Consider the following 14,949-nt stretch of genomic DNA (forward strand, 5'->3'; position numbering starts at 1 on the left):
GAATTTTCTATGACCCTCGGATAAGTCGGGAGTTATAACTTAGGGCGGTGTCTCACTATAGTTTTGTCTGATTTTACCCAAGGCCAGATCCTGAAAAATAACCTACCACTAATTGTTACCTAAGAACTGTAGTCTCTAATTTATTAAAAACACAGTAGAAGATCATAAGATACATTTTTATTCCTTTTAAAATTCTGATCTTCAACACCTTTTTGTAAACACTATCAGAGTAAGTGCACTGTAAACTACATACCAGTAAATCAGTGGTTCCCAGCCTGGGATTCATGTACTCCCAGGGACACTCAACAGGACCTTTAGGGGTACTTGAAAAAGAATGGAATAATGGCAGAAAAAGGCAGGCCGTGCTCCAGAATGCCTTGCAAGGCAGGAATGCCTTGCAAGGACCAGCAAGGCAGGAAGGGAGGTAGCTAGTTGGCTGTGAAAGCCCCACCAATAGCTAGTTTTTGGTCATCAATTCATCTATGAACCAGTGATTGAAAACCAGCACAGTAAAAAAAAAGCTGAAACATGATATGGAAAGTGATCAATCACCCAGAATTTCTCAGGACACTTCTGGTGCAAAACAGTGCAAAGGCAGAGTCTTCTGGTCTTCAAACAGATGAAAAGAGAAAATATGTGATGAATACATGAAGTCTGGGCTTTCATATGGGGGAGATGAAGGCTTGTATTAATTACAAACATTTTGCTAATATGAAGGGTACAATTAATGGAAATGGGCTGCCAAGGGATATGCAAGTGAAAAAGATTGGGAACCACTGCAGGAGAACCATGAGTCAAATCCACCTTTAAGGTGTCTGGTGTGTTAAGCCCGAAGCTCTATGTACAACATACAACCCATAACACATAACTGAGAGTGTGCAATTCAATTTACAGCAGAGACATGAGATATTTGCAACCCTTTTTACTCAGAAGTAGACCCATTGCTTTCCATGGGTGTCATTCTTAAGTAATGATGCACTGAATTGTAGCCTGGGAAGGAGGATCCCATCCCGGTGTTTCAAAAAAACAGACCTGCTTTGCAAGCATTTGCAAAGCAGAACCAGGCTGCAGCAGAAGGAAGGAGAACAAAAGGTTAATTTTGGCTAGAATGTCCCAGGAAAATCACTATAGCAACTAAGGAGGTGCCTGCCTGAGCTTTGCTGAGATGAGCAGATAAACTAAACTGTTCAGAGTTGAAAGGCTCTGCCCTCTGATTGACCTGGAGATAAGGCGAAGTGATAATTGGAGCTTGATTACTTGGCAAAAATTTCAGGTACTATACATGAGTATCTACCTATGGTATGTGCTGATTCAAGGAATGCATACATGACACTCCTTAACACCCTGTGAAATCTGGGAGGAAACTGACCTGCTATAGTCGATCTTTGGCATGCCTTAGTTTTTGTGTACCCGTGTTGGAAGTGCAAGTGCTTTTTCTTTTAAACAAAGCAAAATTGTTGCTGAAATGGAGAGTGACTGAACCAGCCTGCACACTAGATGGAGGATAACTGAACATTAACAGGAAGTGCTTCCTGTTAATGTTGAGTTAGTCTCCTTCAGAGACATAACACGCTGCCCAGAGCACAGTCCAATCCTAACCCGCACTGGCTTGGGGAAGCTGAATGGCCTGACCCGTATCCAACACAGAGTTGGGGCTGAATGCAGCTCAGCCCAGAGCAAGAGGAATTCCATCCCCTTACCCCAGGTAACACCGCAGCAGCCCCAATGGGGTTACTTGGATCTGCACGACCTAACCCCGCCCCCCAGATCCCTGCACCAGCCTGACTAGGCTTACCCATCCGTGTGGGCTTACCCACCCACCAGTGTTTTGGCCCTCCTGTTGGCTTCCAAAGGCCAGCGCACTTCTGTGCTCCAGCCTTCCTCCTTGAGCAGTAGTGCAACAGTGCTTTATGGCATTTTCGCAACACTGCTGGGCCTGCACAAGGGACTTGTGCCGGCCCAACACAAGGTTGGGATTGCACCTGCAGTGACATTATGATGACACTTGACATTGTATCACATGACATCATTTCTGGGTTCTCACTGGCGCAGGGGGTACTCACTGCAGTGGCTTTGTGCCCCCTATTCCGTCTCCTGTGGAGATTCCCCTCAAAGGGAATTTTCTTTATCCTGGAGGAGGGGCACTTGCTGCAGTGGCTTGAACCTCCATTCCTTTTCCACAGGAAAAGGCGCAGGGATGCAAAACCACCAGCGTCTCCTCCGTAATTAGGATGGAGCCTGAGGGGCAATCATGTGCCTCCCCTTAGTACAGTGACCAGGGCAGGTGCCCCTCAGTCTTCGCCCTAGTTACGGTCTCCTGCCTGCAGTGTGCAGGCTTGTTGACAATATCTCACTCTCCAGTTCAGCCAGAACTTCTCTTTGTTTAAGGAAGAAACACAAAAACTAAGGTAATGGAATGGGCGTAGGGACATGGGGGACCACTTCAGTATTCCCCTGTATCCATGGTTTCCATATCCGCTCTGTGTGTGTGTAGTGAGCCTTGCATAGCACAAAATAGCCTGGCACTGGCCCTGGATGTGCCTCCATGATGCCTGGAGGCTAGACAAATGACAGATCTGCTCTTCCTAGGAGTCTGACTCAGGGGTTGGGCACCCCCACAAGCCTTTGGAATGCTTCTGATATTAAATTTAATGATATGGTGAGTCATGACTTCATGGTGAATTTTCTTTAGCCTGGCTGCAGGGGTCTGGGAAGGTGTTTCAGATGTCTTGTATCTTTCACTGGGGCATCAGGGGGTAGATGGTGGCTTCCTGACAGGCTTGCCAGAGATGAAGGGCTGCTCAAAGCAGAGTGAGCCTAAGGATGTTTTTGACAGATGAGATTGGCACCTAGTGGACACAAAGATTATACCAGGCATTAGAACTCCAACTCACTGATGAGCAGAAATGAAGCAGAGCTGAGCATTGCATAGAGGCTTCTTCCAGGTGCATCACACTCCCAAAGAACCCATCAGCTATGCCATGAGATGTGAAATGGGACTCATCCCTCCAGGCATAGGAAGTGATGTCATGGCTGACATAGCTGCAGAAGGGACCAAAACATGGCAGGCATAATGCTTCTATGATGTCATATCCCCCACATCTACAAGGAAACCTGTGGGTCTAAGCTTGACGCTATAGAGTAACGACTCTCTGTGAGTGCTGTGAAAGGGGACACCTGCTGCCACTTACTTCCCTCTTGCAGCCTTCTTCTTCCTGCAGTATATCTTGCAGAACATGTTGCTGTAGTTTATGATGGAGTAGATTGATAATGCCGCAAAGGCGAGACAAATGACCATGTGAACTGATGTGAGGAAGCAAAGAAGCCAGAGGATCCTCCAATTCCCGTGAGGGGTGACTAACAGAGAGGCTGCTCCCCAATCCATATCTCTTTCTTCATTGAGTGCCTGGTTGTGGGGCCACAAGCCTGTCACACAAATGGGAAAAGAATGAAACACTGAGGACGTGTGGGGAGGCAGGATATCTAGTTTCCATTTCTTTTGAATTCATATGTTGTTTTTCAGTTACTGACAGCTGCTTAATTCCTAGGGGATTCCCCAGATTTGGGGGCTACTTTTCTACTTTTCTTTTGGGGGTATATTTTCTGAAGGAGGCTTCCTTCCATGTAGGCTCTCTTAATTTTGGGTTGTGACAGGGTCAGCTGCTTTTCCCTGTTCATGCCCAGAGTGAAGCAGGGAGATTGGTATTAGTCATTGACTGCTAGGTGCTCCACCTGTCAGGCCCTTCTCCATTCACTTACATGTGTGAACAGTCCTAGGATCTGAACCTAAGGAGTTTTGGCAGCTCTCCTTCATGGTCCTCAGGTCTAGGCCAAAAAGCTAGTTGTTATAGTCAGAACCCTTGTGAACAGGTTCAGGTCCTCCTCCCTGGGTAAGGTATTGACAAGAGCCTTCAGAAAGACCCCCCTATGTCAGGCCAGGACACTTTCCTCCCACACTGAGGTTTTTCTCTTACCCAAGAGTGGTAAACCAACTGAAACCCCAGATGGTGAAGAGAAACAGAAACAAGAGATGCTTCAGCCCTGTGACAAAGTCACAGTAGGACATGTCCATTACAAGCACAAACATGATGCTGCCTTGAAACCGAAGACCAAGAGCTGCTTTGGCAGTTTCAGAACCAGTCCCAGACTCTCCTTGGGGGAAAAAAAACCTCTGATATCACAAAGGGCCTGGCCCTGATTGGCTCAGGGGACCATTGTGTTGAAAACACAGCAGATGTCACAATTAGGCAAGAGCATCGCAGCAGAGCTATCACTATTTCCCAAGACAATTCTACATTGGGGAAATTACAACCCCCTCCTGGTCAGCTCTTTACCCTCCCAAAACACACTCCCTAGATTTCACTCACCTGTCAACAGGTGGGAGGAGCAGCAGAGGTGGCAAGGAGGGATTTTCTCACCTGCACCAGAAACACAGTGGTGGTGGTGGCCCAGGGTTTTACACTCTCCACAACCCTAACACATTAATGGTCCAAACCTATCCTTGGCTGGCCTGTGGGTTGCAGCAGTGCTGACACAACCTCCACTGCATCCCACAGGCCAGCTGGGGTTTGGGCAGCAGCAGAGAAGTAAGTAACCAGTTACTTACCTTTTCCACCACTCCCTGGTCCTCAATGGGCCTACTTGGAACTATCCCAGCTCTTTTGCTAGTATAAATCTGGTCGTTCCAAGAGTACAGGTTGGGCTGTTGAGAAAAAGTATTGAAATAAATATTTCTGTAATCAAAGGATTGTCTGTAGAACCAATAATCACTAGTGAATATATACTCTGTGGTAACCCTGCTTTTGTTGATGTGCAGTGTACAAAATCAACCTTAGAGCAGCTTATATTGGGGGCTGGGGCTGCATTTGTTTTAGTTCTATTTTACCAGTGTCGTCGCTAGGGGGAGTGTGGGGGTGCATGCTGCACTGGGTGACATGCATGGGGGGGGCAACCCCACTACTGGCCAACATTTTTAAAATCTTGGTATCTTCGAGTAATACCATCTCATTATATATTATTTGATATGTAATTTTATGCAGAATGCAGTTAAACTGTGTTGAAATAGCTCTATTCTATCAAAAGTTAGAGCCCCCAAACCGGCAGGAGCAGGGTGATGGTGCATCACTATGCGCACTGCCTGGGGTGTTGCTCTGCCCACTGCATAGGAGGTGGTCCATCATGAAGGTGAGGTGCTGGTCTCCTGCATTGGGGCTTCTCAAGTCTGCACCTGCTATTTTGCTGGTGCAGACTTATGAACCTCCGTGTCAAACTTTTCATCCCAACACAGAGGATAGGCTCTGGTGGAGGAAGTCTCCACTGGTTCCATCCCCTCCCAGGCCAGTTGCTCCCCCTGTTTTGCCCTCCCCCACCTCTGGGCGGTGTCCTTCCGGCGCTGGGCCAGTGCCGGCACTCCCTCCTCATGCGGTGCTTATGGCATGTTTACAACACCTAGTACTAGCGCTGGAGCTCAGTGCCGATGCTATGACCCAATAGGCTTGGGCCCTTAATCTCCCTCTGGAATGTTTGAAATAAAAAAATCTCTGTCAGAGTTTGGAGAGATGTCACCTGTTCAAACCTAACCGGGGGGGGGGGGGGCTAATATAAGTGTTCAGGTATTTGTAGAAACAGTAGTTCACTGTTCAAAACAAGCTGAGAAGCAGCTACAAGTCTCTTGTGAGGTGCGAGAGTGCCTCTGTCTGATGTGAGGTAGTATATCGGCCTGATAGGAGTGCATCTGCTGCTTGCTTCGCCTCTACCATGCTCTGCTTGTATATTTATTAATATATCAAACAGTATGAAAACACTATAAGTAATGACTACGTGCAGTTCTAAGCTGTTCTGCAAACACTGCTTGGTACACTTTGTCCAAAGGCGCTAAAAATAACACACTCTTTTTTCATACAGAATCCTGGATGTGTCTGTGATAAGTTGGGATGGAAAGGAAAATCTGTATTTCTCCCAGATTTTAAAGGTTCAAGAGCCTGAAACTTAATTGATAAATCCTAGTTTACTAAACACCATGTAGGTTGTGGTTCAGATGTGCTAGGTGTGTACCGGACACTGCTACTTTTCAGGGTAATTCACAAGCAAAAACTCCATTAAGTGCAGACTTAAGACATCAAGTTAGGAGAATTTAAATGGCCAAAATCAAGGAAACGAGAACATGACCAACAGAGGGCAGGAGCTGGATGATATTGCAGTTCAGTGTATATGGGCATTTGAAAATGTTATAACCTTGTTTCTTTATTCTGAATTCAGTGGAGGGTGTTTATTTTTCCAAATGATTTTTTTTTCTGTACTGAAATACACTGTCAGCTGAAGCAGTCCCTTCTTTTTTTACCTGGGAATTGTAACTTAGAGTTGGCTCGCATACACTAATTGCCTCTTCCTTTCCAACAGCTCTGGCCTTTCGTAGATGCTTTCCCATGAGGTCGTAGATCTAGCGACAGGCAATTTCCATGGTCACAGCTGCTAGTTATAAAAAAAGAAAGAAAGAAAATCACAGAAGTGTTTATTGGAACTGCTACTATTGCATTAACATCGGGCCACATTAGACACAAAGTGGGAATTCTGTGGCTGGAAGTCTGAATTTCTTTCGTTCTTTTTTCCAGTTAGCAGATGCTGGAAGGATTTGGATAAAGGCCCTATAGAAGACCCTTCAAATCCTGGGGCAGAGGATTTACTCCCACATCACAGTCCAAATCCAAATGGCCCCTCTGCAGCTGCTGTTAGTTATGGAAGGGGAAAAGTTAGGAACATAAAAATGTGCCTATAAGTCTGCGATCCTAGACATATGTACCTGGCAGTAAATTCCATTTGTGATCACATGTCCTGGGAAAGGTAGCACTGCTCCTGACATTATTCAGGAGCATTGGTCTGTGAATCATCTTCTTTTATTTCCTTTGTACGCAAATACTGTACACAAATATTGAATTTGTGATTAATGTGTACTGGGTATGTATTTAGATATGAGAATAAAGTATCTTAACTGTATCCATAAAGACAAAATCCAGATTATTTGCATACTTAAATGCTAATCACCCCACCCTACTCTTTCTAGAGGCTGGAGTTTGTCCTCTAAACATTGCAGGCTGCAGAACTAGCAACAAGCACCTTCTAGTTAAGGGACGCTATCAGTGCTTATGTATTGATCCTGTTACTTCATAGCTGCATAGCACGAGGTCTTTTCAATTTCCTGCTTGGGAAACCACAATGCCTGCTGCAAATTCCTCCTTTTCTTTCAAATGGGAAGGTTGATGGAAAAGAGAGCAACGCACAACAAATTCAAAGGGGGAGAAGTATCTGCATATGCTGCTGATTTCAGGCTCATTGAAGACAGCATCTGTAAAAATAATTTCTTCACCCACATTTTAGACTGAAGAAAGCACAGAATTGTAGGAAAAGAGCCTGTTTTTTTGGGGGGGGGGGCCACGCAGGAGTCTCTTTGAATCTCTCTTCTGTTACAGATATGCTCAGAAAGGCTTCTCCTTAGTTCCCTGTCAGGAAAGGGGTGATATCCCAACTACATGTACTTCCTTATATAATATTGATGTTGTCTACGTAGACGCTTTGAAGTTTATGAGCTAAACTTCATGTTTAGTTTAGTTTATGAGCTAAACTAATCCTTTCTGTCTTGCCAGATGTGGGGATGACCCACTCACTCAGTTGGCTTTTTGAAAGCATTAGACAAATCCATGGCAATCACATCTAGCAATGGTTACAAACTGTGTCAGGGAAATAAAACCTTAATTATCCGAGGCAGTATAGCTCTGAATACCAGATGTTGGAACTGAACAACAGGAGCAGGCTGCTGCCTTCAGTGGCAGGCCGCTCTTGGAAAGATGATGCTGGATCAAATGTATCCTTGGTCTAATTGAGCAGTACTCTTCTCACATTAAACAATTGTCCAGGGAAAGGCTTAACCCATTTTTTCCAGCCCACATTTGGTCCTTGTTGCATATATGCAACTTTGGGCAGAAATGGCTTAAGCTTGATGCTGCTCTAATCAAATTAGCAGTTTTGAAAAGGATGGATCTCTTACATTTAATGGGGGGGGGGGGAAGCAACTATCCCTTTTCACTCCTAGCACAGTGTCTCTTCCAGTGGCTGTTTGCTGGGGTTTCTTCTGTATATATAATACAGTAATAAGATATCCCATAATGGATAGGCTGCCTTTCACATGCTGTTCCTGTTGAGGTTCATTTTGCACTATTGATGACATATCGTGCGTAGGCCTCCCCCCCTCCCCCCCGCCCAGTATATCTTTAACCAAATGAACAAACATGCTTTAAATCAGGCCAGGCCGAGCTATTTTAGAGAAAATGAATGCAGCAGCAGAGCTTTCAAATACGTGAAATAGTGAGGGGACAGCTTTGAGTAGTAGTCTTTTAAAGTCAGAACTGGGCATTTCCAGATACGCAGGGGGATCCTTACTGTCATCTGTTAAATGTTGGGAGAGTATGTGAAACTTTATCATTGGGCTGCCAGTCTGTAACCCCCCCCTACACACACACACACACACACACACACACACACACATTTCATCCAGCAGTAGACACTGCAAGAATCCATCTGAGTAACCAGGGTAATGTACCACGGCAGAGGCAACATTTGAAATCCATGTGATTATGCAGTCTCCTGTGGTGCAAGGGGGGAGTACACCAGGATTCCTACCCTGTTGTTGTTTTTTTAAAAAGAGCACCGCACACCTCCTCCTCCTGGTTAACAGTACTGCTGCCTAAAGAAGCAGAAGGAATTGACTGGCTTCAGAAAGCTAATCTGTAATTTTTATTGTCTCTGCCTTTAAGCGCGGTTATTCAAGAGCAGCATGGCAAAGGCTACAACAAGTGGAGTAAAACTTTTCAGTTCTCACGGTGCACACAAGAAGCACCAGCTTCCTGATATTCAGACTCACCTCCGAATTCCCAGAATGCGAAAAGCTTAATTACAGTTGTTGGGGGTTTTTTTTGTCTTCTTTTCCCAGAACTGGTCTGGAATGAAGTGCCAATTCAAGCTGTTGCGCATGGCTGTTGCCTTGATCTGTAGTAAGTATCTTCACGTGTTTGACTTACATGATGTCCTACTTGGTTTATCTTCCTCATTAGCACACCCATTAAATCCATTATTCGTTGGATGAGTCCGTATGAAACTGAAAAGCATAATCTTGGTTTTGGAGTTAATATTGTTCACTGTGGATCTTAACTCTATAAGAGTCAAGGGCGCACATCGTATACTCAGAGCCTTGTGTTTCTGGGGGCAACAGCAGTGTTAAGAGCCACACAGTGCTGCTACCAAAGCTGGCATCTCTTAAGTTGAGTTCCATCCATTCCACTCTGTAATGGGTAGTTCCACTTTCAATCTGTTATAACATGATCACTTTTTATGGTTCTCTGCTCTGCTGTACATCAGCAAGGAAACATTCATCCAACATGAGACAAGCATCACTGCATGTTACAGGGGAATGCTGTTTTCAACAGCTGTATCTGTTCTTGGTTGCTGTGAGAATGAACATCTTCAGAATGTGGACGTAGCCTGAGATGGTCAATGTGACTCATTGTTTCTTCTTTTTATTCCAGTGAGTCTTGAATTTGGACGAGCCGTGTGGCTGAGGTTCTACCCATCTGTTTACCCTCCATGTCCGCACCCAAGCTTTGTGGCCCACCTTGGTGGGGTGGCTGTTGGAATCACCCTCGGAGTGGTCATCCTAAGGAACTATGAGCAGAGACTCCAAGACCAATCCTTATGGTGGATCTTTGTCTCCATGTATGTGGTGTTTGTGCTCTTTGCCATCTTCTGGAACATTTTTGCCTATAACCTGTTGGACCTGAAACTACCTCCACCTCCTTGAGAGCCTCGGCTGAGGAACTGTCAAGGAAAAATGAATGACTTTCCCTCTGCCAGCTTCACTGGGGGGGGGGATGAAATCTGAGGATTTATTTTTGTATGAATATTACAGGATGTAAGAAAATCCATCTTCTGGAAAGGCACCTACAGAGGGGAAACTTTAATGCACAGCTGGGATATGACCATGTTACTGAAAAAGATGACCTTGCTTAGGACTGGTCAGAAGAGCTTTGCTAGGAAGATGTTTGGACATGGAGATTTACAGGTATCCCCATAGTCCGCGAAGGCCTGGCCTGGTGGAATACAAGGCCTTGTTTATGCAAGTAGTTTGGTGCTGCTTGAGAAAGGGCTGAAGATTCAGTCTTATATTTGTATAACTCTGCACTTACCAATTCACACTGCTGAATGTTGATGTGCATAGTGAAGTTTTGTTTGGTTTGCCTACATTTTCCCAGACCTTTTTTGCAGACACCCTGTGAATTTGGTCAGTTCCCCAAGTCTGGAACCTATTATGGGGAGTCTGTCTCACAAAAGCTTCCAAAGGGTTCACCAAATAATGGGTTCATGTCAGGCTAGTGGTGGAGGTTGATCAACTAAAGGCAAACCAAATTGCACTGAAAGATGTGAAGGTGCTTTAAACTGGATGCTAAATACAACTGCATATTTAATTTGATGCTCAGTTTATGGCTGGGGTTTTATTCTTCGTAGTGAACCACTTGATTATTTTGTATTTTTCTTGACAATCATGTTGTTTTCTTCAGCTTGGTTTTCTTTCTTTGTCCTATGCATTCTAAAACAGCAGCTGTTCTGTGACTGCAAAGGGCTGGCCAGATATCTTTTTATTTTAAAGATGCCTTTCCAGAACATCACAGAACTGAATGGATGCCTCTGAATTTGAAGTGTCATCACTCTGTATAGAGCAGAGGCCACAGCTGTATCAGTAGCTCTCATTTTGCACATTTGAGCTAGCAGCCTCAGGAGAGCCTTTGAGCACTTCTTTAACAAAACCTCTACTCAGTTGCTACTGGAAAAATGCAGGTGTTTGCTGGGTGTGCTGTGTGAAGGTACCCAACCAGTCTGGAATGCTGCTTTATAGACACTTTTTCATTTACGGTATACTTTTGGGGACCAGATGAATCAGGAATGTATTTGTCAATGGCACCTCAACTTCCTAGTCCTCATTGACCTAGTGTTGATAAAGCTGTGTCTGGGCTGTACCAATTCATACTGCATGTGGTGGCTTCAATAACTGAATGCTCTTCCATTAAAAAAAAATTCCTGCACTTAGGGAAAAAGCATGTTAGGGAGAAAGTTAGATCTCTTATCCCTGACATCTCGTATTCTATGTGAATTATGGAAGAACATTCAGTCAGGTGATTCTACACCTGTAGCCTGACATGGTGCAGGCCAGATGCAGGTTTACCACCTCTGTGAGGGCAAGGCCTTATTGCTCACCACTTGTAAGCAAGGAAAGCACTTCAGGGATGTGGTCCTATCTGGCAAACAATGGTGGTGTTTGACTTTTAGCAGCTTAGTAACCAATAGAGCCTGAATCCTTTGCCAAGTGTACTTGTTTAGCGTACATATGTCACATTCACACTTCGTAATTTCTGGTATATACTTCAGATAGCATACAAAAACATTATGTATAAAGAGGCTGTCTCTCTCTGCTAGCAAGAAACTAGCCTATTCATTGAACCTATTTGGCTAGTCCTTGTTAGATGTCTCTGTTATGAGATGTGGCTACTGTATCTGAAGCACTTGGTGACATTTATGCACAGCACACAGGAAATGGAAGCCATAGTGACCATTTTGTCAAGTTTGCAGCACAGGTGAGCACACAAAAAGCAACAGGTGTATCAGTTCTGGGAGAGGGAATGAATTTTGCTTCCTTGGTGCATTTGAAAGAAATGCCCTCTCTTATGGAGGAAAGGAAATCCATATTTATTTTCATTACTTTGTGGTTGTTCTGCTTTGCCTTGATAGTTCTATAGTTCTGCTTTGTCTGTCTCTCTGCTTACAATGGTTTAACTATCCTCTGCTCAATTCAGAATGAGCTCAGCATTCAGAAAAGGATTCATCTGTTTTCCAAGCATTCTCTACTGCCTTGTAATTTTGAAGCATATGCACCGATGTGTCTCTTATTATGGTATTGCTTCTTGGAATTGTAGTTCTCAGCAGTAGCGATGGTGGCCAGCTTTTTGGAAATTTAACCTTCCCACCATTCACACAAGCAAACACACTAGGGGACACTGTTAGGTTTTAGGCAACCAACTAGCAAGAAATAAAAGAAATGATCCAAATAGAAAAGACATTCACCAGGGTGTGATTGGGTGGTCTGATCACACAATCCTGATGACACGCTCTTTGTCGTCATCATAAACTAGCGGACTGACTGTCAAGGTTTCCTGTACATGGCTGGCTTTGTAGTTCATGTAGTTTCAGAGCAATCAATGACAGTCTCAGCAAGGGAAAATTAAAGAGTTGTGCATGTACTGCAAAGCAACTGGCTTTGGGTGCTTGGTCTGCTGATCAAACATGCAGGATCTCAGTTTACATTCCAAGTCAGAAATGAGCTTTAGGGGAAATGCATCTCAATTCATAATAACAGACAAGCATGAGGAGGTGGACAGATGTGCATTCTGAACCAAGGAATTCCACCCCCTCCCAACTCACCTGGGAAGCTCCTTATGCCCATATGGACCAGTAGTGAGGGTGTGCTACTGCCTAGTGTGACCATCTCTGTCACCAGGTTGTGTGGTTTCCAGCATTTCTGGATGGGCGGCCTGGCTGATGAGCAGTCTGGGGCCCTATAATCTGAACTTCAGCAAGTTAGCTACACATTGTACATGAGAAGCCAGCAAGGCTTTCCTAGCATTCAAGAGGAGCTCTGCAATGAAAGACAGACAGCAAAGCCAACTCTATAGTACCCACCATCCCTTTGCCAGAAAACATGGTAGGAATAAAAGTCATTTGTCAGGAGAAGGCCAGGATCCCACAAACATGCTACTTGAGGCTTGCTTGACAGTACTGAGTGGAAAACAGACATTGCACAGAACTGAAATCTGACTTTGGAGGGTGCTGGCCTGCTCCAAGATGCAAGGAGAAAACTGGAATTTCAACACTGTCCTTTCAGTTTGGGGGGTTTTTTCCCCTGAAGAGGTATTTTGGGCAAAGACAGGCATATGCCTTTGAGTGATCTGTACACAGTTTGGCACCAGCCTCATTAATCCAATGAAGTGAATGTCAAATCCCTCCTTCTGTTTTGGCTTCCTTCTCTTATGAGCCTAAATCTTTACCTATAGGAACGAAGGGCAGCCATTCAGTTACTGGGAGAAACAAAAAGGATGTGTGAGAGTGGCAGAGTTCCCCTTATTAAACAGATGACAGCCTGTCCTTCATAACTGAGGTAGATGCGATGGCAGCTTCCCCCATCACAGAACAAGGGTAGGGGGAAAGTCGACTTTGAACAGCAGAAGGGGTGCAGGGGTGAGAAGCACAGGACCCTCCCCTCTGCTTGCAGCTTACTGCCCTGTTGCTTCCCTCTCCCTCAGCACTTTCTTGTTGAATTCTGGTAGTAGGGGTGACTTTGGAAGGGCAAAAAGCCCTCAAGTTGTGAGAAGGGAAGATGTGGGAGGAGGGAGGTTTAATGCCCTTTACCCACATAATTTGTTTGCTTCTAAAACAGGACCTCCTTACCCCACCCTCTCCTATGATTACAAGAGAACCATGTTTAATATGGACTCCACTGAAAGCCAAGCTAACCCTGATCTTACAAGCCCCCATTTTTGGAACTGTTCCTGTCACATGCTAGTGCGTGTCCCAAAAGTGTAACCATGATTAAACTTAGGACCTGGTTGTTATATAGCTTTTCACTACTTTACGTAACTAGATCTAAAATGTTAGAGAAGACATCAAAATGGTGGCATTGTGCGGGTGCCACTGAAACAACTGAATGTGGATGCATGTTTACTATTGAAAGTGGAGTGGCATTGGCATTCACAGCCAAAAAAGCCATTATCCAAACGTTTCCTTTGGGCAGCAGGCCAACAAGTGGCAAGTGTTTGACTTGTTTGTTCAGAATGCTTTGTTGACTATTGAGCAACAATGAAGATTGGGGTAGAATCTCAGCACACAACAGGAAAGGTGTTTTACCCTAACGCCTTCACACAATTCAACTTGAGCTGGGATACCACAACTTGACAAAGTCACACACAAAAAATCAGTTAGTGTGAGGTTTTTAGGATGGCAGCAATGCAGCCAGATTTGTATCTGCAGGATTGGGGGGGGGGGGTTATGGAATAGCATTCTATAATGCGTGCCCCCACTTGCTGCCCCAAATGGTACATTTCAGATACACATTCACCTGCTTAATGCTGCAAAGAATGGAACTTCCTGCATAATCTGCCTCTGGATTTAGATAAACATTTTACACATCAGTGATTAGAGATGAAATCTGCTTTGCTGTAATGTAATCTGTCCCCTACCACAACAAAGGGCATATAGTAAGCCCTTCCCTAACCATCCCCACATGCATATTCTAGGCCGTAATCTTAGATACACACTTACTTGAGAGTAAGCCCCATTTAACCCAGTGGAGCTTACTTCTGAGTAGACATGCATAGGCTTGCACTGTAAAGAACTGTCACTATTTCCAGCACAATGTACCTATTTTTACAAGTCTTCCATTTTTTTCAGACAAACACAGCATTCCACGTGGTATCTGGATAACAACTCTGTAAGGCAGAAATATTTCTCCTGTCATATCACACAAAACAGCGGCATTTGAGTTTAAACGGCCTCTTAAAGTCAAGGTATTGCTGCGCCAATGAATGATTAGAAGATAAATTTCTCTGTAACCTCCAGATGTCCTTGCTAGCTTACAACATTGCACTGCAGCAGACGTTTGGTAGATTAATTGCAACTTGCAATAGGTCTTAAGATGCTGCACAACACAGTTCCACTCTGCTCTTGCCAGAGTTAGCTGGGACATAACTATAATCATTTTTTAAAAATATATTCAGAATCTTTGCAACACTATCAATGAGCTAGAGAACATGTGCAGGTTTAAATACTAGGTGGTCTTTCCTTCAGTTAAGGTTTGTA

At 44.4% G+C, this 14,949-nt stretch overlaps 1 protein-coding gene across 1 annotated transcript in view; it reads left to right on the plus strand.

Moving 5' to 3' along the window:
* Positions 1-9,847, plus strand: part of RHBDL3 (rhomboid like 3) — a 153,791-nt gene extending 143,944 nt beyond the window's left edge. Inside the window, exons 9-10 of the mRNA XM_066617061.1 lie at positions 8,984-9,044; positions 9,576-9,847. Of these exons, the coding sequence (XP_066473158.1) occupies positions 8,984-9,044; positions 9,576-9,847 (333 nt within the window). The remainder of the gene's footprint in view (positions 1-8,983; positions 9,045-9,575) is intronic.
* Positions 9,848-14,949: the final 5,102 nt, after the last annotated feature.

The sequence above is a fragment of the Tiliqua scincoides genome, chromosome 2, assembly GCF_035046505.1.
Source record: "Tiliqua scincoides isolate rTilSci1 chromosome 2, rTilSci1.hap2, whole genome shotgun sequence".
NCBI classification, from domain to species: Eukaryota; Metazoa; Chordata; class Lepidosauria; order Squamata; family Scincidae; genus Tiliqua; species Tiliqua scincoides.